The sequence below is a fragment of the Fistularia commersonii genome, chromosome 35, assembly GCF_037954325.1.
Source record: "Fistularia commersonii isolate RoL2024-O1a breed Wild chromosome 35, RoL_Fcom_v1.0, whole genome shotgun sequence".
NCBI classification, from domain to species: Eukaryota; Metazoa; Chordata; class Actinopteri; order Syngnathiformes; family Fistulariidae; genus Fistularia; species Fistularia commersonii.
Genome location: NC_141318.1, coordinates 40,645 through 66,596, shown reverse-complemented (window position 1 = coordinate 66,596; position 25,952 = coordinate 40,645). Strand labels below are relative to the sequence as shown.

Sequence of the window (25,952 nt, the reverse complement as noted above, 5' to 3'; positions counted from 1 at the left end):
TGGTCTGATTTATTATTGTTTGTTGAGAGAAAAAAAGATACAGAGAACAGCGGTAGGTAGAGGAGGTTAATTCACTGTGGAAAACATCATTATTGTTGTTTTATGATAAAAAATTTTCTCCACTGTGGGGTGTTGAAAGGAATAGCCTATCCTTTCCTGTTATTACTATTTATTACAACGCACCGGGTTTGTTTTCCCTGTCAGCTCAATCATCTCGCTGGGATTTACTCAGATATAAGAATAGACATGTTTTAAAAAGGTTGAAATTCCACTCGCGTTTATTTTGAAGGTCCCTGGCGGAAGCAATATCCCACAAACAGCGCTTTGGGTTGAAAGTCCAGCCGGAAGTGGTCTTGCCGAGAGGCGGCCAACTTGACGGCCGCGTCTCCCCGGAGTCTCAGTGTTTTCATCGCCGGGACTCGCGTCGGTTCGGAGCCGCGGTGGCCGCCAGAGTCCGGCCGGACGCCTCCGCCCGCTCCGCCGCCGAAGCTTCCGGACGCCCCGGAGAACTTTTCCCCGCCGAGCCGCAGACTTTGGAGCACTTTTTAAGTGAAGAGAGGAGATGCAGCCCCCGCCGAGGAAGGTGAGTTCCCCCCCTTGTAGCCCCGAAGCTAACGCTGCTCGACGGCTCCCAGACGGGACGCTCGCTTTGTGTGCGAAGCCCCGGCGGAGAGGCTCCGGATCCCCGGCGGAGGGGGTCCGAACCCCGGCCCGGGGCTCCGGGCCCCGGCGGAGGGGGTCCGAACCCCGGCGGAGGGGATCCGGAGCTCCGGTGGAGGGACGGAGGGGGGAGATGCGTGGGTAACGGCCGAGTTCGGACGAGTTTGTGGCCCAAAGGGGTTCAGACAGTCATTGTTTCCGAGCATCTCCGCCTGAGCTTCACAAACTGCAACTTCAACTCCGCCAACAACTCTTTCAACTCCGCCAACAACTCTTTCAACTCCACCAACAACTCCAAAAATTCCGCCAACTCCTCCAAGTCCACTAACTTCTTCGGCTAACTCCCACCCCTAACTACTCCGGCTTCACAAACTGGAACCCCAACACCAATGCCAACCCCAAAACTTGTTCAGCTCTACCAGGTCTCCTCCAGCCTCCTAGACCCCCTGGCTCCTGCACTCTGGTCCGGTCTTCGGTTCTAGGGAAGGTCTCCTGGTTCCTCTGGTTCCAAGCTGACTGGAGACCGCCCGCGAGAGGTTCTGCTCCCGTGGTCAGGACCTTCTGACCCTGGGATCCGAAGAACACATCTTCTCTGGCATAAACCCCAGTTATGTTCAATCTGTGCTTTCAAATGAATGTTTTTCTGAGCCGAGTCCCAAGATCTGAGGGACGTCCGGGGTGGCAGATCCTTCAGAACTGGAGAACAAGGACCTCTGGAAGACCTGGTCCACTCCATGTCCAGGAACCAGGCTCCAGCTCTAAGATGCCCACCGGAACTTACATGTTTCTGAGGGAAGGAGGATGTTCACGCACCAGTGTCAGGGTTGTGGAGACACATCTCCTGGGTTTTCCTTGGTTCTCCTGAGCTCCCAGGTGGAGTCAGCTTCATGTTCAGACACTCAGGTGCTTTACCTGCTTGAACTGAGCCTCACCCGGGTCGGGGACCAGAACTGTGACCGGGTCTAACATCTGAGTCACAGGGGGTAGCGGTAGCTTTTTCTTCTTCAGGCCGAGTGTGAAGGGAAAGAGGAGGAGCACAGATCTATTCCTGTTGGTCAAAGGGTATGGAACAACCAGGTCATTAACCCTGGTCCAATGAGAAGGTACTGGAGACTCACCTGGACAGCAGCCGCTCTGAGGAGAAAGAGGAGGAGGAAGAAGAAGAAGGAGAAGAGGAGAAGAGGAGAAGGAAGGAGAGGAGGAGCACGGCAGACCTGTCCAGATGAAGATCCCTTCTGATCCTCTGATCCTCAGTACTGGTGGTTGAGGTTAGAGGTGAAGATCTCTGAGATGTGGTTCCTCGATCCGATTTGTCATCTAGAAGTGACCGGAGAAGCCGAGGCGTCTTCAGAGGAACATCGTCGTTGTTGTCCCCATCTCCTCGGAAGGCGCAGTGACACCACCAGAAGCAGGACCTTCAGAATAAAGGCCACCGGGGGAATGGAGCTGCAACTGAGAAGATACCTGAAAGCAAAGTTCTCCAAACAGAAACGTAGAACCTGTGCCGTGTACGTATGACAGTTCTTCTGGATTTGTGCTTCGGGTCAGGAGGCTCATGTGAACATGTGAGCGATCAAACCTGGACAGTGATGTCATCTTTCCTGAAGGTCCTGGAACCCATCAAACACCAAACGAGTAATAATTTGGATGTTTTTTGGGATCTTCACTGAGCAGAACCCCAGTCAGTGCAGATGATCGCGTGGGCTGACAGTTGCATTTTCAAAGACTGGGGACCAGGAAAGGAATTGACCTTTAACCCCGAATAGGAACGAGATTGATAATCCAGGATGGTCAGTCTCCACCCCATTGGACCACCTGATGAGGCGCTCCACCCAGAACCTCAGTGTGGATGGCGGTGTTTTAATGCCCGCATGAACACCTCCTCCCTCTGTCCCCCCGAATCCCTCGACCAATCAGAGGGTGAGCTCAGCTGGCGGGAGCTGCTGAGGATACCGGGCCTCGGGCGTCTCGGGTCCAGCCTGATGTTCTAAACCGGTCTGGTCTGGTCTCCGCAGGTCCGGGTGACCCAGGAGCTGAAACACACCCACGCCGAGCAGAACAGCAGATTACACCTCAAACACCAAACCGAGTGCGACCTGTTGGAGGACTTGAGGTGAGTCCGCCCGGACCAGACCTCGTTTGAGCCTGGTCCAGACCCAGCCGAGGTGTGCTACAAGCCCGGTCAGGACCTCGTCCGGACCCGGCCAACTATCAAGGCTCACTGGACTGAAGTAGATCACATTATCATCATCTGGGAGCTCGGTCTGTGTGACTGTTAAAGCTGAGGTGACGTAGAGGATCGACTGACCCTAATCTGACCCTAAACCTGGACCCAGTCCTAATCTTAACCCTGACCCTAATCTGACCCTAAATCTGAACCAATCCTAATCCTAAAGCTAACCCTAACATTAATCTGACCCTGAACCCAATCCTAATCTTAACCCTGACCCTAGTCCTAGTCTGGACTCTGGCCCAATTGTTCCTTTGATATGACTGGACTCCTAATTCTGCCCGAGTCTTCAGTTACATTTGGGTGAGAAAGTGTAATGTGGATATAATTCTCCTATAGGTCCATCAGTGCGTTCACAGACTGGGCTCAAAATCCATCATTGGGACGCCGACACCGTTAAATGTTACTGAGCTGAATCCAGGATCTTCTGTCTCTCGAGGGATTTCAGCAGATCTCACTGATCTCATTTGAACCTGATTTGGTCTGATCTGTCGCTGATTCTTTTCAATTCCGACCCAAACACTTATTTCAGTCCCCACTTTACTTCATCCAGCCCATCTGAAGCTCCTACTAGAGCCATCAGAAAGACCTGCAGGTCCAACCAGGACCAAGAACTCCGGCACACACACACACACACACACACACACACACACACACACACACACACACACAGAACATGTGTATTGTGTATTGTCCATTGTCCGTGTCTCTGCTTTGCCGCCTTCTGCTTCTTGGTTCAATGGTCACCAGGTTGGACTTCTGGTTATGTGACCTCTAGCTGGTCCAGACCTGTGGACCTGAACGTTTCAGTATGAAGCTACGCTGCGATTGAAGGACGTGGTCTCTGTGAGGAGAACTTCACACACACAAACACACACAGTAGTTAGATCTTATCCACCCAGGTCCTTGTTGATGCAGTTTGTTCCAGGTGTGTTTGTCTGTAGGTGCTTTGATGGATCAGTTAATTGATCCTCAGCTACTGACCAGATCTCCTCTGGAAGAGGCTTTGAGAGAGAACATCTCAAAGTAACAACCTCCCTGGACTGTCGCTCAACTGGTGATTGATCCGGATCTTCATCAGTGGCCCGTCACCTTGAGCTGGGTAGACCTGGGCGCACCAGGTGGACGGAAGACCTGACCGACGGATGTAAACCGTCTTGAAGCTGCATCTCAGGCCCAGGAAAAGAATGCAGGCCTTGTTTGGTTCTGTGTAAACAGGCAGGCAGAGCCTCATTATGGTGAAGTCATCTCGGGCAGGAAGTGGAGGAATGTGTGTAAAAGAGGGACTGAAGGTTCAGCAGACACTCTGCAGAAGACCTGCGACCCAGAACCTGAGAAGCGGACCTCCTGGATCTGTGTGTGCGGTGGAGAAAGTGCCGGAACAGTCGCTCCTAAATCGGTTGCCACGAGTACACACCCAGGCTACGGTTCCAGAACACGCCACAGACCCCGTGTGGATCCTGAAGGCGCTGATGGAACAGAGATGAGAACCTCTGAGATCATTGGCCAAGAGCAGACAACGAACAGCAGAACTAACAGAATTAGCAGGTACCAGCTAAGAAATTCTCTGGTACCACATCTGGGAGTCCAGAATGCAGAGGTACTTCTGAAGATGGAACCAGGCCAGGGGTTCAACTGAAAACGGTCTCTGGACGTCGGACCTCTTATGGATGGAGCGTCGTCCGATTGGCTGAACCAGGAGTGGGAGGTTCCTCGGGTTGAAGGTCCTCGTCAGCGGAAAGCTTTGCTCTAGGGAATGACGGGAAGTCAGAGTGGCTGCGGGGAGATTGTGTGTGGATGAAGGGCGGGAAGAGGGTGAGGAGGAGGGAGGGAGCTCCCAGGAAACGGGCCTGATAGTTAGTCTGAGCAGAGTTGGTCAAGTCCTGACACGTTCCCAAGCTCCCAGGTGACTTCTCCTCCACTGGTGTGTGAACACCACATGAAGCTGCTGTTCCCTGACCTCCTGCTGGGCAGAACCTTTACAGAGCTTGCATGCTCTCCATGCTCTGCACGTTCTCCTCATGCCTGCAGGTGATGTGGTTTCACCCCAAACACCACAGTCATGCAGATGAAGGTCACAGCAAAGGCTTCAAGTCTGACAGGAACCTGAGCTCCACCCTCTGTCCTAAGCTCTGCCTCCTGGCACCAGGCTTTGTCAGGATTGGCTGCGGGTCCCAGGACAGGAAGTGGAGAAGGAGTGGTTCCCAGTCATGGTGACCAGACCTCAGTGGCTTGAAGGCTCCAGCCCTGGACTCTGAAGAGCCAAGGTTCAGATAAGATAAGACAAGATCTAGTCTCTGTAGAACAAAAACACACCATACACACACAGACACACACACACACACACACACACACACACACACACACACACACACTGCAGCCCATGAATGAATAATGTCCTCCTGAGATGTTTGTTGAACAGGTTCTGCGTCAGCTGTGAAGGTGCCTCAAGTTATCGATGTTCCGATCGATTGTTGATCAGTGAGGACTTTGATTGCAAGTGGACTCCAACCTTCACCCGTCTTACTTCTCTGATGATGGAACTCAGGCTCTGCTGGTCCTTCACATCTCAGTGTGTTCTCTTCTAGGACGTTCAGCCAGAAGAGGGCAGCTGTGGAGAAGGACTACGCCCAGGTGAGCAGCAGCTCCTGCTTTCTGTCGAACATAAATGTCCTGCTGTTCCCTTGTTGAGTGCATGTGAAGGATCCCTGTGGAGATGTGCTTCCAGAGAGCTGGTAGTCCTCAGGTGTCCAGGTATCTTCAGTTTGAGCAGCTGCAGCCACAGAAAGGGGGAGGATGTCTGGTTCTTCCCCACCGTGTTGTTTTCACCCACAGCTTCCTCCTCCATCCGTGGAGTGTGTGAAAGCCCCTCCTCCTGGGCTTGGCAGCCCTGTGAGGAATGTCCAGCTTCTCTGAGAAGACGGCTTGTCTGTTTGTCCACCACCATCTGGATGGAACGCCGTCCAATGGAGCACGCCCAAACCTCCTAGGCAAAGGGCCTCCATCCTGGTGGGACATCTAGGCAGATCCTTCTGACCCGGCAGAGGACTTCTTCTGCTTTTACAGAAGATATGGTCGGCCGCCTACCCGTAACTTCTCCGTGAGAAGCCGAAACTGAAAGGAGAAGTCCGCCAGCCGAAACAGGAATATCGATGGAAGAAAGCAGACCTGTCTGCTGGATTCGGAATCAGATGGTCCTCTGTGTTGTGAAAAACACCTCTTTACCCGCAGCTCCAGGAAACCATCTTCCAATGGTTGTTTGCTGCCCTGAAGTACAAAGGCTCTTATTTGGAGGGTTCCTGTGTGCGTGGCAGCATCTGAATGGAAGCCCCTCAGAGTCTCTGGACGTCTTGGGGCTCCTCCTCCTTCAAACGTCCTCTTTCTGCCCGCCTTCTCCTGGGTCTCCTACACCTGCAAGCTGCTGTAGCTGTTAGCCATTGCTATTCACTGCACACATGGCCATGAACTGTCCTCTGTGCGCCCCATTCAGATGGGTCTGGCTCCTAAGCTCCATCCAGGCCACAATGGTGTGTTTGTAGAACATTCAAGGTTTGGCACCAACATCAGCAGAACCTGCACTTCAGAGGCTCTGCTGGGGGGGGGCAGAACAGGGCTTGTCTTCACAGGGAGGAGGAAGAGGAGAAGGAAGAGGTAGAGAAAGAAGAGGAGGAGGAGGGAGGAGAAAGAAAAGGAGGTAGAGGAGGAGAGAGGGGAGCTGGATGAAGAGTAGAAAGCGAAGACCTCGAGGCCTCTGCATCAACCCATCAGACCAACCAGTCAGGCGTCTTTTTACTCTGTGGTTTGACTTGTGGACCGAGATGGATCCCCTTGCTCCTCGGGCCTCCCAGTGACTCAGCAGTTAGTTTCCAACAATAAACTCTGGATTACATGTTTGAGGAATATGCCCCGTTTTGCAAGGGGGTCCTGCCCTGGGGCAGTATCTGCGAAAGCATCAATGCTAAGCTCCTCTGAGTTTGAGCAGCTTCATTTAAGCTGAGGGCAGAGAAGGAACCCAGCGGTTTCTTCAGAACTGCAGAGTTACAATTTGAAAGAATGTTGGGCCGGCCCCCTTGGACATAGCGGTTCACATGTTCTCCAAACACATCAACGATCAGACTGTAACACTCCATTAGTCCCAGAGTGTAATGCTCCATTAGTACCAGAGTAGAACACTCCACGGATACCAGAGCGTAACACACCATTAATACCAGAGTCTAACAATCCACGGATACCATAGTGTAACACTCAACGGATACCAGAGTGTAGCACTCCATCAGTACCGGAGAGTAACAGTCCATGGATACCAGAGACTAACACTCTAGTAGTATCAGAGAAGAACACTCCATTAGTACCAGAGTCTAACACTCCACGGATATCAGAGTCCATTAGTACCAGAGTAGAACAATCCATCGATACCAGAGCGTAGCACTCCATTAGTACCAGAGTGTAACACTCTATGGATACCAGAGCATAACATTCCACGGATACCAGAGTGTCACACTCCATCAGTACCAGAGAATAACACTCCATGGATACCACAGTGTAACACTCCATCAGCACCAGAGAATAAAACTCCAACAATACCAGAGCGTAAACTCCATTAGTACCAGAGTGAAACACTCCACTGGTACCAGAGCGTAACAGTACATTAGTACTAGAGCATAACAATCCGCAGATACTGGAGTGTAACAGTCCATTATTACCAGAGCGTAGCACTCCACGAATACCAGAGTATAACACTCCAATAGAACAAGAGCATAACCGTCCATTATTACCAGAGTGCTTTAACACTCCATTGGTACGAGAGTGTAACATTCCACCAGCACCATAGTGTAACACTCCATTAGTATCAGAGTGTAACACTCCATGGATACCAGAGTGTAACACTCCATTAGGTTCAGAGTGTAACACTCCATTAGGTTCAGAGTGTAACACTCCATTAGTACCAGAGTGAAACACTCCATAGATAGCAGAGCGGAACACTCCATTAGTACCAGAGTGTAACAGTTCTTTAGTGCCTGAATGTAACTCTCCACCAGTACCGAAGTGTAATACTGCATTCGTACCAGAATGTAACACTCCATAGATAGCAGTGTGTAACAGTCCACGGAGAGCAGAGTGTAAAATCCCACGAATAGCAGAGCGTAACTCCATGGAGAGCAGGGCGCAACACTCCATTAGTACCGGAGTGTAACACTCCACTGGTACCATAGTGTAACACTTTAATAGTATCAGAGTGTAACACTCCATGGATACCAGAGTGTAAAACTCCATTAGTACCAGAGTGCCACACTCCACAGATAGCAGAGCGGAACACTCTATTACTACCAGAGCGTAACACCCCATAAGTACCAGAGTGTAACATTCCATTAGTACCAGAGCATAACACTCCACTGGTACCGGAGTATAATACTGCATTAGTACCAGAATGTAACACTCCACAGATAGCAGTGTGTAACAGTCCACGGGAGAGCAGCGTGTAATACCCCACGAATAGCAGAGCGTAACTCCACAGAGAGCAGAGCGCATCACTATACTTGTACCAGAGCGTAACACCCCATAAGTACCAGAGCGTAACACTCCATTAGTACCAGAGCGTAACACTCCATTAGTACCAGAGTGCAACACTCCATTAGTGCCAGTGTAACACTCCATTTGCACCAGAGTGTAACACTCCATTAGTAGCAGAGTGAAACACTCCATTAGTACTGGAGTCTAACACTCCACCAGTACCAATGTGTAACACTCCATTAGTACGAGATTGTAACTCTCCCATTAGCACCAGAGCGTAATAATCCACAGATAGCAGTGTGTAACACTCCAAGGAGAGCAGAGCGTAACACTCCACTTGTACAAGAGCATAACTGTATTGATTTGATACCGGAGTGTAACACCAATACCAAAAATTCAGAAAAGTGTCTTGGCTCTAGATAAAGCCATAATGACCGCTGCCTCCCAACCCATGAGCGTGCACGCACACACACACACACACACACAGATACACACACACACACAGATACACACACATAGTCATCATTAGTCAGCCAGTGTGCTGCTTGCAGACCCCGATGTTTATTCCTTTTCTGCCCAGCTCCAGGAGCCTTCGTGTTTGTTCTGGATTCTATTTGGGTTCCTTGGAGGTCCGGCCTCCCCGCCCTGAAATAACCCTGAGCTGGGATTGTGGTTTGAAAAACCAGCATCTTCTAAAAACAGCCCACCATCCCTTCTGAAGCCTCCGCCAGGTTAGAGAGTTCACAAGTAAGGAGACTAGAAGGTCCAGGTCTACACAAATTCAAACAAGTTACAGCCTTGGTGTTAAAGGTCAACATGGATGTGACTGTGGGCGGGTTGGGGCGGAGCAGACACCTGTTCTGGAGTCAGAGGTCAAAGGTCGCCCCTGCTCTGTGTCTTTCAGGCTCTCCAGAAGTTAGCCAATCAGTACCTGAAGAGGGAATGGCCCGACAGCACCTCAGAAGAACCGGACGATTACAGGTAAGTCCCTTAGGGGAGGCACACGGTACAACAGGCGGTGATTTGAGAAGGGAGCCTACAGTGGAGAAGCTCGGAACTTTGTTCCAAAGCTCGTTCTAGCCTTCATTTCAAGGGGTTTCCTTGAACAGTTCTGACCTTAAGACAGAACACCAACAGAGCCCTCAGAGAAACCCCTCTCCATCACAGACCAACAGCACAAGTCCCTCTGGAGATGCAGGAGACAGACAACCAGCTAAACACTCACGTATTAGGAATCAATTTATGAGATTCCAAAAGTCCTGGGAAGGAGACTCTGAAGATCAGAGTGCAGTCATTAATAATGTTGCAGTCATTCTTCTGAAGATACCATCATATTTTCTGAAAATTAGAAATGAATTCATACGTTCCTGGAAGCTGAACAGGAAGTCATCTCCTTTGGATTACTCTCTTCAGGGACCACAGCCAATCACCTGCCGCCATCCTATGCTCAGCCAATTATCTGCCTCCATCGCATCTTCTCCTCTCCTGCCATTTCCTCCTGTCCTCCCCTGCCATCCATAGATCTTCCCTCTGGTTCGCAGAGTGGAAAATAAATCAATTCTGAAATGCAACATCAAGACTTCAAATATCTTCTTTTTGTCCTCACTTTTAAAATGGTTTGTGTTTGTGGGTTGGGGTGTTTAGGAACATGTACTGTGTTTGGCGGGCCTACCTGGAAGGAACTGTCCAGGTGAGCCAGTCTCGGATCAGCGCTTGTGAAACCTTCAAGGTCCAAGTGTCAGAGCCAGCAAAGGCAGTCCGTGTCCAGAAGGAGCATCAGCTACGGAAGGTAAAGAACATCTTGGGGCCTGAGGGTCAGTGTCTGTCCTGGGGGTTCGGCTTAGCGCGTAAAGGTTGCATGTGGACCGTTGGTCTGATGGCTGCTGGAATAGACACAAGAGCAGAGAGGTCTCGTTCTTCTCATTCCCAACGTGAGGACATGCTCAGTCCTTCAGTGGCTCCTTCCCTGCGTGGGCAGGAGAAACCTCAGACCCTTAAGCCAACATCCAGAGTTCCTAACAGGCTGTTGGCGGTTGGACCGACAATCGGGCACCTTTCTCTGATATGGTTCCTGAGGCTTCAGGTTTCTGTCCTCTGGTCTGGTCTGAGGATGCTGAGAACGGAACCTGACCCCAGCTGCTTTCCGGTTCCTAACCTCCACACTCCTTGCCTTTCTGTTCTCTGATACAAAGACCTCGTTTGAGATAATCAGCCAAAATGTTCACAAATGAAGAGCCAGGGGGAGAGACCAGGAAATACAGAAGAGCAAGAATGTACTCAGAGTGCCAGCAGGTAGTGGGTCATGTGACCAGATCACTGGGAACACTGGGACCTTCCACTGGAAGGACTGCTTCCTGTTGGGATCCGTCCAGGTTCTTGCTAAAAGAAGGGCCCGGTGCTGGAGTGTGCGTTGAAATCCGGGACTCCTGGACCAGACCTTCTGTTTGTCAGCAACTCAAGCTGCTCTTTGGAACAGTTCCTTTGGAGTTAGCTCAGCATGCTGCTCTTTGGCCAGGAACAGTCCCTTTAGCTGTTAGCTTAGCATGCTGCCCTATGTTTTTATTCTGACTTTGTGCTATTAAATAATGGTGTCCATCCTTATCCTATGTTTTCTTGCCAACTTAGTGCGTGGAGCAGCTGACCGCCGTCCAGGCCGGGCTCCAGGAGTCGGTCAAGGACTTGACGAAGAGCAGGAAGAAGTACCAGGAGGCTGAGGCCATGGCTCAGGCTGTCCGCGAGAAGGCCGAGCTGGATGCCAAGTATGAGCCTGTATCCTGTTCTCCGCCTCCCGGGTTCGGGTTTTTCCTGTCCACTGCTGGAGCAGGGGTTAGAGGCCCGGTATCACAGGTGGCCTCTGCTTCTCCAAACTCTGGGGGTGAAACCAGACGCTTGTAGTTCAGATCTAACACATGACCCTGCTTCATTAAAAGTCCAGAGGTTGGAAATGGTCCAACCCACAGTCAGGCAACAGGAGCCAATAAACACACTACAGAGTCCATTCTGGAGGAGATCAGGCGTTGAAGGTGATCAATTTTAGGGTGAAAACTAGTCTTGAGGCCTTCAGGAGTATCTCAGCAGTCAGTTCCTCATAGCCCGAGAAGGTGTTGGAGTGAGGGCCTCTGCTCAGAGGGGGCACTGTGTGGCTGTTATGATATTGCTCATGTATTATTGAATCCATTAAGAAGGAAGTAGCTTCTTCCAAGACAAGTGTTGCAGATGTTCTCCTGTTCAGGGAAAGAAATAATAAAATAACCTCCTGCAGTTTCAGATGAATGACACAGTTCGTCTCTTGGAGTGCGGAGGAAGCTGATGGACCAGTTGTGAATCTGCCGCTCCCAAAGTGCATCACTGATTGGGGAAGAGTCGAACCTCCCAACACTGCTGCCTTCTGAGCTCCCTCCAGAGAAGTCTCAGAAACATGCCGCAGATAACATTTATTGGTGCTGGCTTGTAGCTTCTCAAACGTTCTTTAGCCGGTGCAGCAAACACACCTGTGTCCTGTGATGTTTCAATGGAACATCTGAGCCCACATCTGAAGAACAGAACAGTGTCTTTAACTCGTTTGACGACAAGGACTCACTTTAGAAGTCGACGCTGCTTTCAGATGAGGCTTTATGACTCAGAGAGGAACCACAAGCACCTCCACTTCTTCAGGGCTGACATTAGCTGGTGCTGAAACATGATTGTGACATCACTAGTCCGGGTCCCGCTCCTGGAAGCAGCGGCGGGGCTCCGGATTAGACCGCACATGGGGATTTTAGACCTTCATGAGTCTTGGACCATAGACCAAAAGAGGTCCAAAAGAAGGGGGTCCAAAAGGTCCAAATAGGTCCAAAAGAAGGGGAGCAGACCAGGATTGGAGCTAGTTAAGGAACACGCCAGTTCTTCACGTAGGACAATGTCCTTCTGTGTACAGGTCCAAGCTGAGTCTGTTCCAGTCCAAGTCCAGCTTGCAGAGGGCCACGGTCAAGGTAGGAGCTCATGGAGAGACCACCAGGTCTTTGTTGGGTCTGTTTCTTCTGCAATTATCAGCTCCCCTCTTTCCTTCCAGCTGAAGGCCAAGAGGAGCGAGTGTAACTCCAGAGCCACGCACGCCAGGAATGACTACCTTCTCACGCTGGCGGCCACCAACGCTCACCAGCAGCGCTACTACGAGACGGACCTGACGGACTGCATCAAGGTGAGGGTTTGCCTTGCTCCAACCAACCTTTGGACGCCACCAGTCACCAGAGCTGCTTCTTCTGCAGGTGTTGGATGGCAAGATTCACGAGCAGGTGAGGGACTACCTGGTGTCGCTGTGTCAGATCGAGCTGGAGGCCTACCAGACTGCGCACCACGCCTTCAACCAGCTCCTGAGCAGCTCAAACGGGGTATGGCTTCAAACCAACACCTCCAGCTAGCTAGTAAGAAATGGCCCTTTCAACGTGTTTGCAGTTAGCAACTTTACTGAATTCACTCTGACGTTCCTGAGGGAAAATATCTTCTTTATGGCCCATTATCACAATGGCCCGGAGCTCAGTTCTCCACCTGGTACTCCGGAGTCCTCCTGTGTGCTGGCAGAAGACTTTCCTTCGTGGTTCCAACATACATAAGGTTTTTGCAGTGACATCAAACCTTGGCGGAAGCTCTCTCACTGCTTTAGTGACACTGTTCTGTCCACTTGCATTTCATCCCCTTTCGAGACCCCTGGTCTGATGTGGAGAAGGAAGGAGCATCTCTGACAGACTGAGGAGAGAGGGGCAGTTTCAAATATCAGTTCACTCATAAAGACGAACACCCCACCATGTCAAAGACCAGGAGCCCTGTCTGTGACGCAGCTGTAATGTTCCTCCCATCCCTTTTGTGAACCCTTTCGTGCAGGTTCTACAGGAGTTTCATCAGCAGCTGTTTGTGCAGAAAAACCCTGTCTTCCAACCCGCACCGGACTTCCTGTTCCAGCCCCTGGAGTCGGATGTGGTAAGTTCTGCCGCCTGACAAGTTCAAACATCACTCTTCAGCAGATTAGTGGGTCTGTTGGAGGACTGCACCGCAGGTTCTGCATGGTGTTCAGGTTGAGACCCCGGGGGTCCGTCTGGACCCTGGAGTCAGTGTGGGTTTGAATATTTTAAGGTTCCTCAGTGTGAGCTTCGTCCTGTGTCTCAGGATGTGACACCTCAGCCTACTTAACTAATCAAACATCTACTGGCATTTGCTGTAGACCAAGGGAAGAATCAGTAGCTCCAACCAAAGAGCTCGGGAGATCTGAATGCCAATCGTCCTGCAGGCTTGCCTGCTTCGCTCTATAGGACTCCATCGCAGGCAAATTCAACTGGCTGATCTTCTCATCTTGTGTCCAGACCGACATCGGCACCTGGAGGACAAACCACTGTCCGTCTAGTGAGACCACAGACCTGGTAGCACTGCTCCTTCTTTGCTCTCAGTCTTCCAGCAAACAATTTGACCCTGGCAACAGAAGAGCTCCTTCTAGGAAGGTTCAAAGGTAGCTAGAAGGTGAGCAAGCTCACTTGGACAGGAAGCGCTGACTTGGCTACTGGAACCGTTGATCTGCTCAAAGAGCAGCTTCGAGTGTTCCAGGAGCTGATAAGCCTCAGGACTCTTGAGTGCTTGAAGGAAGTAGTCCTCAGTGATGGCAGCTGTCCCGGGACCAGTTGTCCAACCAGGTGCCTCTGCATCCACATTCCATTCACCTTCGTGTGACACATTTTCCCTCCTCCCTCTACCGCTTTGTCCTAGGGGTGGTTTGTTGTGAGTCGGTATTTAATAGGACCTGTGCTGGTCTTCCTTTCTGGCTTCTTCACATCGGCGGAAGACGGATTTTTTCTTGTGCTGAACTCCACTGAGACGTTAGCATTCTCCACAGAGGTCGTCTTTGTTTCTGAAGGTCTCTGCAGGATGCCTGGATGGTACGATCCAATCCCAGACCCCTGTTTGAAATGGCCAGTCGGTTCATCTGAGAATGGCGATATTTGTGTCCATGGCAACAAGTGTTGTGGATGTTGCTTCTCACTTCGATCTCTGGGAAGGATTTGAGTATCTCTCAGTTTCAAGAAAGAAGAGCCAAAAAGCCCGAATGAATTTCACCAGAATTTCTGGCAGTGATTTTGGACATGAAGCATGACCGAACCAATGGAGGGCATGAAAACTCGTGTCAGACTGGCTGGGACCGAGTCTACAGTGACAATCAGCTGTGAAAGAGCTGACCAGGTTGTCACTCCAGGCCTTTGGGCTCCGTGGAAATACTGGTCCTAGCCTTCAATTCACTGACGGCTTGGGGTCATGTCAGAGTCCTGGCTTTCTCGGCAGCTCTTGGGATGTTTGGGGTCTGGCTATGAATCTGTGCACCCATCAAGCCCTCCACCTAATGCTGAGGGTAATCCTCATAGAGCATCTCTCCTTGATTTCAAACAGAGTCTTCGAGCAGCTTCCAGTCTGCCAAACATACCGTGGCCCCTTCCATCCCAGAGGGCGGGGCCGTGACTTCTCAGAACTGGGTTGAACTCAGGCTTAAGCCCCGCCCAAGGTGCCCCCTGCTCTGCATACCGCTGCATGAAGCCCCTGGGCGTCATGGTCCTGTCCGTCCTCCGCCTTTGCAGAGGTTGATCTTGGGAGACTTTATCGGCCTAAACCACATTAAATGTGAGCTGAGATCCAGACGCGTTTCATCATACCTTCCTTGCAAAACCGATGATTTCTAGAAGGACCAGGGTCTCTGTCCCGTGTCGTTCTTTCTGCGTCCCTCTGGTCCGCCGTCCTCCTCTCTTCCTCTCCTCCTCTCTGGGCCAGCTGCTTCGGACAACACTGGACAATTTGTTCGAGCCGCAAACGCCGGCGTTGTTTTCATTGGAAGTCAAACAAGCAGCAGCCTGTTCCTAGGAAAACATTAACGGAGGGGAGACCACCCCCCACCCCCCCAGCCGGCACCCCTCTGCCCGCCAACACCCCCCACCACACACACACACCCCACTCCCACACACCCCACCCCCTGAGCCAGACAGAGGGATCCGCTAAGGAATAGAGCTGGACGGGGAGGGGGGCAAGAGGAGGTGGGCCAGCCCGTCAGTGAAAAGGAGGCTTTGTGAGTGGGCCTCATCAGAGTGCATCACACACACACACACACACACACACACACACACACACACACACACACACACACACACACACACAAATGCTGTCATGTGGAAGTTCACGTCTTTATTCACTTTTTCAATTGTGACTGAAGAAGGCCGGTCCGGCCTTCAAATGTCAGGAAACTTGATCATCTCCAGCAGAAGGCTGCAGCCTCCTCAAGCAGCCGCCCAGGATGTTCCTCGCATGCCTGACTTTGTAGCTCCGACCAATCGGTGCCAAGTGACGTGGCCTCCCCAGTGATGTCATTTTCAGCTGCCTGGATTTGAGAAGACTTCTCCTCACCACCATCGAATATTCACGTTTCTCTTTCAGCCAGCAAGAACCCAGCCAACATCTGCTTTCTTATTAGGTCTGGACTGGTTCTGATAGGATGGGGAGACTCCAAAGGTCCATTTGACCAGAAATACCTGGAACTTCTGATGTCAGGGACTTGTCTCCTTCTCTTGTTTGTGTTTCCACTCTGTAAAGGTCTTACTTTGTCACAAACCCGTGCCACCTGTGAAGGACCCATCAGAAAGGGCTTGGAGATGGAGAGGCACCTTCACAGAACACATGATTGAGTGAGCCATCTGTCCATCACATTGATGACTATCATGACAAGAGTGGCAGCAGGTTCTGTTTGGAGAACATCCATCAGTCATGTTCTTCCCTCATTGGTTCAGCTCTGTAATAACTGGCGTTATCATCAAGGCCGAGCTGGTCTAGAGCCACCACTGCCCCTTGTCGTCCCACTTAAAGCCAGTGCTGTTGATGGCGGAACACCTGGACGGCTGGAAGCCTGGAGAGATGGCATCTTGTTTGATCCCGTGATCTTCAGAGGACACGGAGTCCTGATAGGTTCCGGACATTAGGTCCTAGTATGGGGAGAAGACGTAGAAAAGAATCTTACAAGAAACTTCACGTCCCCTCCAGTCCAGTGCGTGGAGCAATCATGAAGGACGCTCCTGGAGTACAATGTCGTTTTAAAGCAGGATTCTATCGGTTAAAAACAAAATAGTTCAGGCTGGAACCTGAAACCCGTAACCAGGACAACGTCTGATCGATCGACAACAAACTTGGTGCCGAACGTCTTGATGAGCAACGGTGACCCCGGCTCCCCGAGTTTTCGGTTCCAAATGCAGTGGAGGACGTGGTTGGACATTGGTCTTCATCCTTCATGGCTGACAGAAGGTTAAACCAGACTATCATTTTGACCCTGGACCACTTTGGACTTTTTTTCTCATTTTAGAGGAACCAGTCTGTTCCTGTAGGAAGTGATAAAAACAGGAAATGGCTTTTTTGAATCGCGTGACCCAGACTGCAGGTATTCCGGAACATCAAGTACAACGCACTTCTTCATCTACGCAGGACTCATACGATTCACCAGGGTGAAGGGCCAAAACAATGGGACGGTAAAAAGAGATGCCAGTGATGCTAATGGTGTGAACGCTCATCAGAGGGGGTCATGTTCACACTGCTGAAAAGGCAAAAGTCGAGTTTAATGTAGTAGATGGTGTTTAAAGTGACCTTTGACTCCTCCAGGGTGGGGCCTGGGCTGAGGCTGGGGGAGTTCAACCCCAGGATGAATCTCACGGGATCTCAGTTTAGTGAATGGATGAATTTGAATGAAAAAAAACATGGCCTCTTTTCTCCAAGTGTGCTTTCCAGGCTTTCCTGGCTTTTCTGGCTCAGGGACAGATATCTGAAACATTTCCTCCAAAAGCAGAACCTCTGTCCCACCCAGGATATCTAGTCGGGGTTGTCCAAGTGTTGGAGAATTGACTGGAATGGATGCTGACCCCGTGGACTTTGTCAGCCATTGATTTCATGGTTGTCGTTGTCGTGTCTGTGGTGTGGTGCTTGTGCGTTTGCAGGTGGTGCAGCTGCAGAGGGAAAGCGGCCCGACAGAGGAACACGGTCTGGACAAGGAGGCAAGGAAGTGGGCGACTCGTGTGGCCCGAGAGTACAAGAGTATCATCCATACCCAAAGGGTAAGGATCCGACCTTCTTATGATGGTGGCTGTTAGAAGGTCCGGTCGGCCGTCCTGCCGAGCTTATTTTTGGTTCGCCTCCCTGCTCTGACCCCATTGCGTGCCGATGACTTCCAAACTCAGGGGTAGGGGCTGAAATCAGGCCAGACCACGACAAGGGTTTACAGACCTGCGCCTGAAAAGGCTCCGGCGGAGCTAAAGGTTTCTCTGCGGAGGTCGGTCTGGAGATGTTTTTCCCATCCATCAGGTTGTTTTCTCATCTCATCGGATCTGCTTGACCTGGTGGTTAAAGGTCCAAACATTAAGACCCGGAGTACCTTTGGAAATCACGTCACCCGCAGAAACATCTTTTTTTTATAGTCTTCTGTATAGGAGGACCGGGATCTGCTGCCGTGGTCTGGTCTGTCCATACATGATGTTCGGCTCCGGTTGACACTTCCACCATGTTCTGACGTGGAGGTAAACAACCTCTGGATAACAGCACAACAATAGACAACATCATACCAAAGAGACAGACAATACAATACATGTATGTATATATACATACATGTTAGTCCTGATTGTATTATCTATCTCTTTGGTATTACATAATGTATCGTTGTGCTGTTGGGTAACATCCTGTGACCAAAGGTCGTTTATCTCCACATCAGAACAAGGTGCAAGTGAGTGTTCTACACACACACACACACACACACACACACACACCCACACACACATATTTATATACCTATGAACCTGACTGTGTGGCCAAGGAGGAGCTGAGGACAAGGTAGTTAGGGTTAGAATGATGGTTGAACGGGACGCACTTATGACGGGGCCGTAGGTCTGCAGGTGAAGGCCAACAGATGTACCTGCCAGGCCGTCAGCTCAATGTTCAACATTCTTTCCACTGTCACGGGTTCAACAGGAATCTGAAACTCCAGGTTTCAGGGCTTTATGGAATATTGAAGAACCAAAGGAATCCCTACCTCTGGATGGAACGCAGATGACCTGTGTGTGGATGAGATGTTTATGACAGGATCTCAACACGGTCTAGAACCTTTGACTCTTTTTTGTTAAAAAACACACCTCTATACTGTTTATCCGGAGTGAATGGAGGTCGAGGTCTCGGTGGGTTGTGGTCTCTACATGTAGGTAAGACCTGAACAGGTCTAAACCCTCCTCAGATATTCAAGATCACCTCCAATCAATGACCCGCAGGTGTGTATCAACATGAACTCCTCGGAAATACAACCGTCGACCATGTGAGTCCGCGTCCGATTAAACGCGGATGGTCCGGATGTGGTTCTCCTGACCAGAGCAGTTAACTCCGTTCGACACGTGACACTGGGGTTCCTTCTTGTGGAGCGGCAGAACCGTCATCTCAGTCCAGGTTAATGCGTGACCTTTTCAGATGTCAGGCCTTGTTGGACCAGTGAAGGATTATCTGATCTCCTGGATTCCTCTCAGATTAAAGCAGGATAAATCATCCATACTGACCAAACAGTTCCTCTTGTCCACCTGGTCAGGTGGACGTTCCAGGTCACGATGTCAGCTTCATGGTCCAGTGACTGAGGACGATGATGGTGAAGATGAGGGACCGTCGTCAGTGCCTTCGGGCAGGACTGACGTCCGGGACCGGCTGGGGTTCGATTGACAGCTGCTGGCGTCGACCCGAGGTCGATCTCAGTCACGTGCCTTTGGTTTTCAGGCGCTGGAGGAGTTTGGCAGCCAGGAGAACTCCGAGCAGAACACCAGTGATCTGGAGACAAAGATGGAGGTGGCCAGGCAGAGTCTACGTAGAGCAGAGGTGATCCGTGTGTGTGTGTGTGTGTGTGTGTGTGTCTGTGTGTGCGTGTGTGCGTGCGTGCATGTACATGCGTGTGTGTGTGTGTGTGTGTGTGTGTGTGTGTGTTTTTTCTCAATTACCCATGGTGGCCGATGTGCTCCACCTACTGGTGGAAGAGCGAAAGGACCCATCTGGAGGTTGGAGCAGTGGTCCAGTGGTTGACTCCAGGTTTGCTGCATTCGTTCCTAGATCTTCATCCAGAGGCTACACGAACCCAAATGCTCATATAGCCCAAAACCCAAAGAGGGAATACATTGTTGTCTAAAGGTCTCCGGGATTACAACTTGGACTCGTACTAGGATTAATTATAATCGGGATCAGGGTCGGGGTTCAAATCAGAGTTGGGGTTTGTTCCACCAGCCTGCGGGACCTCTGTTGACGGACGGCGGTTTGGTGTCTGCAGACAGTGAAGGTGAAGGCTGAAGCGCGTCTGGACCTTCTGAGGCAGGCCGGAGTCGGGGTGGAAACTTGGCTGAAGAGCGCCATGAACCAGGTGATGGAGGAGCTGGAGAACGAGCGCTGGAACAACCTGAGCAACCACGATCCCTCACTCACTGTAAGATCTAAGAAGTATTTGGTGATGTTAGCTGAGGGCCATCAGGCTGAACGTTTGTCCCCGTCCTTCTCGCAGCCTCATTTGCGAAGCCTTTTGTTACTTGGTGGTTTCTTCTGGCAGGGAACTGCAGATCTGGAGCGTGAGGATGAGGAGGAGACAGAGGACAGTGGTGAAGTTCTGGACGATAGCAGCTCCAGCCCATCCAGCACCTTGAAGAACTATCCTCTTACCTGCAAAGTGCTTTACTCCTACAAGGTAAAAGTGCTGCTCCTCAGGTTCTAGGGTAAAGTCAAAGGTCCTAGTTCCTCTTGATCGCTTTGAACTTCACCCATTACATGACAGCGGGAACTGGGGAAGCTGTGAAAAAGACCAGGAAAGTGTGGTGGCCCAGAGTTTGATTGTTGAGTGATACGCAGCTGTGGAACCATGGTGAAGCTGAGGGTGGTGTCAACCTCTCGGTCCTCCTTCTCAGGCGTCGCAGCCCGATGAACTGACCATCGAGGAGCAAGAAATCTTGGAGGTCATCGATGATGGGGACATGGAGGATTGGGTGAAGGTACCAACTTCAGTTTATTCACCAACGACAAGTCCATCAGAGATGGAATCAAGCCTGGTACCGGACCATCTGCTGGTCTCAGATCCTTCGATACTACTTTATCAGACTTGACATTGAGCAACATGTAGCTTACATTTAACGCGGTCCTTGAAGTCTGGATGTGTGGACCTTGATGTCTGGAGGTGTGGCTGTTGACCTCTGGATATTTGGATGTTGATGTCTGAATATGTGGATGTCGATGTCTGGAGGTGTGGGCTGATGAGAGTAGGATCGCCTGATGGACCGGCTCGATGTCCTCTGTTCATCTCACCCCTCCCAGGCCAGAAACCGTGGTGGACAGGTGGGCTACATTCCTGAGAAGTACCTGCAGCTGCCGTCGTCCAACAGCCTTCTGAGCATGCTCCAGTCTCTGGCGGCGCTCGACGCCCGATCGCACTCCTCCAGTAACTCCACTGAACCCGAGACAGAACTCCCCACAGGGTCTGTGAACGGAGACTCCAGTGGTGAGAGATCTTCATCGCACCCTCAAGGTCCTTCTGGTTCAGTGCGTCGAGTCCCAGCCTCCTCCTCTTCTTCTTCCTCCTCCCCCTCATGATAGTGACCTTCGCCAAGGCGCTCTACGACTATGCCGGCCAGACGGACGATGAGCTGTCCTTCCCAGAGGGCGCCATCATCCGAGTCCTGAGCCGGGAGACCCACGAAGATGACGGCTTCTGGGAGGGCGAGTTCAACGGCGCGGTGGGCGTGTTTCCTGCCGTTCTGGTGGAAGATCTGACCATGTCCTGCGAGGATGGGAATGGACAGAGGGACAGAACTCAGGTGATCCACTGCGCAAGATGAAGACCGTCTGTCCCTGTGGGTTAGGGTTAGGGTAAGCCGGGAAGTAGGCAGGACGGCTCGGGTGGTTAGGGTGTGGCTCGATGGGTCGGGGCGTGGCTTGGGTGGAAGGGGTGCGGTTTAGACTAGGGGCGTGGCCTACGGGCAAGGGGGTGGGGCTTGGGCGGTAGAGCGGCGTGACATACGTGGGGCCGGGTGGTGGGGGCGTGGCTTATGCTGAAGGGCGTGGGGCTCGTCGGTAGAGGGGCGTGGCTCAGGCGGCATAGCTGTCGTCTGGGATTTGAAAGCTCCTGATGCGATTTCCGAGGTTCTCCTGGCCTGCCGAAGTGCTGTTGAGCAAGGTACCGAATCCTGCCCGCTCCCCGGCCCTGACGCCTGGGAGCACCTGATTGGTTCATCGGTGCCGAGGATTCTTTCCAAAGGCTCAATTAAATGTTAAAATTTAAGAGTAAAACATGAAGGTTCAGAAAGAAGATGAACTTGGAGAGCCTCCATGGAGAGAAAGAACCAAACAGCTGAAGAACCTCTGCCCTTTTTAAAGGTCATATGAAACTATGATGGAGAACGGTAAGAAAGATAAAACACTGCCCAGTTTGGTCCTTTGGTACTAGCGGCCAGACCAGAAGCTGACCTTCCGCTCAGACTCCGGTGGGGTTGGAATTCCTGTTGACCTCCTGAATGTCTCAACTGTGGTGTCTCCAGGTGTCTCCGGCCCCTCGCAGCCCCTTCCAGCCTCTCCACAGCAGCCCCCTGCAGACCCCGCTCGGCTCGTCTCCCCAGTCCAGCCCCTGCGGTGCCGCCGTCTCCCCGCTGGGCCGTCCGCCCTCCTACCACAATGGACACCACCGGCCGCCGCCACCGCCGGCGTCCCTCCAAGGCACCTTCCAGAGTAAGACTCCCATCCGCCGGTCGCGGTAACATCAAAAAACCGACATCTGATCACCCCGTCACCTCTGACCTCCGACTTCAGGTCCAGTTCAAGGCGCCGCCCAGCCACCCAAATACCCCGACCTCGGCGGGGCGGGCAGCATCCGACCGGTGAGTGTGTGGTTGTCATCTGAAATCCGATCCGTGAGCAATGCCTGATGAACCCGTGGACGTGTCCTGGGAGTGTCCTGGAAGACTGTGTGTCTGAACCGTGAGTCGGGTCTCTGCTGACCTTTGCCCTGCTGCTGCTCGCAGGTCCGGGCCGCGCCCCCCCCTCCGAAGCAGCACCCCCGGGGCCAGGTGAAGAGGAGGGAGGAGGTGGAGATCACGCTGGTTTGACCTGGACCCAAACCCCCAGAAGCTCAGACATTTGACATCACCTCCACAACATGGACCTTTGACCTCCCCGACCCTCACGTTGTCATAAATGACCTCCATGGTGTCCTCCCTGACTTCCATGTTGTCCTCCATGTTGTCCTCCATGACCTCAACGTTGTTCTGCTTGACCTTCAAGCGCCCTCTGACCTCCACGGTGCCCCCTGGACTCTGGGAGGGACAACCTGGTGCCTTTTCTCTTTAGCCGTTTCATTGCCTGGACAGGGCCTTTAAATTGCCTCCAGGGGGCCCCGTCCATCTTCCTCAGCAGCTTCTGTGTTCTTAAAGTAGTTCTCCTTTGTCATCGCCATGGAAACAGCTGGAGGAGAGTAACTCGCTCGGTGCGCCCCCTGGTGGCCGTAGAGGGAAATAGTAGCTGCCACATCTGGGACGATGGAACTCTGTTCAGGGAAGAAGGTCCTTCAGCTTGTAAGACGTCCGCCCCCGAAGATGTCAGATGGAGACGCTGCCCCCTGTTGGCCAGGAGTGGAATTGAAGCACTGAGATCAGCTTCAGTTTGTACCTTGAAACTGAAGGTTCAGTTCATGTTTTACACTCTCGGGTGGGGATGGAGCCTATCCTGTGTCCCGGCCGTGTTTGGATAAGGACGGGTTCACCCCGGACCAATCGCCGGGCCACAGAGAGACATCCGACCATTCACCCGTCTGACAGTGTAGGTCGCCGATGAACCTCCACGGAGACAGTGGGAGAACATGGAGATTCTCTTGTGGGAATCCAACAGGGATCTTCTGCCACCAGGCAAGAGTTCAATGTCTTCAAGGTTTCTACAAAGCGCAGATCCAGCTCCTTTGATCCTGATATCAAAGCGAATTGACTTCCTGTCTCCTGCCTTTTGTTCAACCATCTGAAGATCTCCTGGCCCTTCAGAAGGGGTTGGGGAGGGGGGGCTGGTTCTGCCCCCTCGGTTCTCCAATTACAGCGAAAGGGAAAGAGGCCACGGCGGGGGTACAGTGGCGAAGCCGGTCTAGACCCTGGACCTTCTGCCCCACATCTCCCGGCCTCTACGTCACTTGGACGAAGTACAAACACCGTTGTTTGTGGTCCAGTTAACCTCAGAGGTGTTGGTGTGATGCCCGGGAGGCCTGGAAGAACATTCACCCTGAGGGTTCTATCTGAAGAGGAGACCATCCTGAGCTGCTGCCTCTGCTGGCACCGTCAAGCACTTTCCTCGTCTTCTTCTTAGCCAGTATCCATCTGCGGCGGACGTCCGTCCATTTCAAGTATTTCTTCTTTCCAGATATAAGGGCATGAATACTCCTATCCACTCTTGTATTTTTTAGTCTCAGTAGATTCTTCTGATGAACTCGATCCGAATCCTGGAGGGTCCACAGTTTGAAGGTGAGATCTACAGACTTGGATGGAGAACATCAAGTCAGGTGGACAGGTTTGTAACGTCCAATCAGAGGAGGAGCGATCTTCCAGCCTTGATCTCCTGGAGATCTGAAAGAAGTCAAACTTATTTTGGAAGTTTGCTTTGATCTTCTCGCTTCGAACGCTTTAGAAGGCCAACGTCTCCTTCCTGATGGGAGAAGTGGTGGTGAACCTGGTCCTGGATCTTGTCCGGTCCTGGTCCTGGTTCTGGTTTAGGCTCAGTAAAGCTTGCATGTGGAACCCAGTCCCAGACGTACACAGCGGAGGCGTCTCTCAATATTTATTCTGTACAAATACTTGTGAAATAAAGTAGTTTGAATCAAACCTGCTCCTAAGCTTCTAGTCTTACTACCTTTCCACCTTCTCTCCTGGACACACAGTATCTCCACCTTCCTTCTTTGCATCATGTCAACCAGCGCTCTACCTTTTCCTGTCAGCGTCCCAGACTCTTTCCTCTTGTCTCTCTGCGTCTGAACTCTCCATCTTCCACCCACAGCCGCCCGGTTTCCTCTGGTGCCCTGTTGATGATGGTTGTCCACCCGGGCCTCGGCCGTCTGAACCCGTGGTCGCAGGCTCGACTCGCCTATTGGGTTTTGGCATACTTTTACACCAGACGCTCTTCCTGACGCAATCCTCTGCATTTACCTGGGCTTTGGAGCGGCTCAGGGAGTCTCTGGCCCCCCAAGGCTGCATTATATATATTTAAATATATGTTTATATTTTTTTCACCTTTGCTTGTTGGAGTGAATCTAGTGCGGCACTGGAATGAATCCGATTGATGCGATCGAAGCATCATTTTAATCGTCTGACGGCCCCAGTTATAAATTCAAAAAATATCAACAAAAAAAATGCCCTGTGCTTTAATTGATCAACGAGTCTGAGTGAAGCCTTCTCGTTGGGTGAAAATGTCCTTTTCCCTGAAAACCGTCGAATCCCCAACATCTGGAGAAATTCGGTCTCGTCTTTCCTCGGCAAAAACATTCGTCTTGTCGATGCAGAAACCCAAACAATCGAAGAAAGAAAAGGCTTCCGTCGGATCCCGACTCTCAAAAAAACGACCAAATGAAGTCAACAATAACTGCGCTGGAATAAGAACACGCTTTGGCCTCCAGAGGCCGTTGTTCTCCTCAGGCTTGGAGAAGAACCCTCCACCGGGACCATCTGCGTGTGATAAGTGCCACACGCAGTGTATTACACGCATTTAGTGTATTACAGTGTAATACACGCACTTTGACGGCTCGGAGGCGCCGCGCTGACATCTGGAGCTTGGGTTTCGTTTTTTCCTTTTCACTTCGAAAAGATTCACTTTGAAGGAATCTGTCAAGTGAAACCCGCAGCTCCCAGGAGCGAGCAGCTTCACGACCCCGTGATCTCCCGGATGTCCGCGAACGCATCACCGGAGGAGCCGGAGGCTCTGCCGCCCCCCGCGGCGCGTTTGTTTACATGTTTCTCTGATAATGCGGTCAATTTCCACCTCATTAAAACAGCACTTCCTCCGCACGCCTTAGAAATAAGTGAAATATCTGGAATCCCGGAGGAGAAAGTGATCCAACAGGAGGACGTCCTCGAGAAAAAGTCCAACGTATTTTCTTCATTTTGCCAAACGTCAAACATGTGGACAGCATAATATCGATCGCTGACTTGTCCCGGCTCTTCTTTACATCAAATGACTCGATTTCCTTCCGCGGAGAGCGGCGGCCGTTGGCTTTTACTCCGTTAAACCGCGCTACTTCCGGCTCACTGGCTTTTCCCCTCTTCTCCTGGAGGGCGGAGGAAGGATGAGACGCACATGGACCGCGACTGGGAAGTAACTGGCATCAGAATGTACTCGGATACACGGTCCGAGGAGCGCAAACGGACTGAAGATGAAAACTTTTCAAGTGTCCTTTCACAAATCCTTTACTCAAGTAACAAAACTGTCCATGTTCATGACAGTGAGGGGGAATGTCTTATATTAGGTATTAGTCCACGGATTAAGGAAA

The 25,952-nt window shown here is 51.5% G+C and overlaps 1 protein-coding gene across 4 annotated transcripts; it reads left to right on the top strand.

Annotated features, from left to right (window-relative positions):
- Positions 1–416: 416 nt before the first annotated feature.
- On the top strand, positions 417–24,294 carry LOC147213623 (F-BAR and double SH3 domains protein 2-like). Of its 4 annotated transcripts, none has more exons than XM_086142575.1 (20): positions 417–583; positions 2,676–2,773; positions 5,479–5,524; positions 9,306–9,382; positions 10,046–10,190; positions 11,027–11,160; positions 12,318–12,372; positions 12,453–12,581; positions 12,649–12,771; positions 13,262–13,357; positions 17,383–17,499; positions 19,190–19,288; positions 19,731–19,820; positions 20,004–20,138; positions 20,356–20,439; positions 20,759–20,942; positions 21,038–21,258; positions 21,979–22,165; positions 22,247–22,314; positions 22,459–24,294. In XM_086142575.1, exons 1-20 carry the CDS (start codon positions 563–565, stop codon positions 22,540–22,542), a joined length of 2,193 nt encoding a protein of 730 aa, XP_085998701.1. In that variant the 5' UTR covers positions 417–562; the 3' UTR covers positions 22,543–24,294. The 4 variants fall into 4 exon arrangements, with proteins under 4 accessions (XP_085998701.1, XP_085998700.1, XP_085998702.1 ...); XM_086142574.1 differs by having other exon boundaries at positions 19,731–19,883; XM_086142576.1 differs by having other exon boundaries at positions 5,479–5,534; positions 9,306–9,379; positions 10,020–10,190; positions 19,731–19,883; positions 22,459–24,287.
- Positions 24,295–25,952: the final 1,658 nt, after the last annotated feature.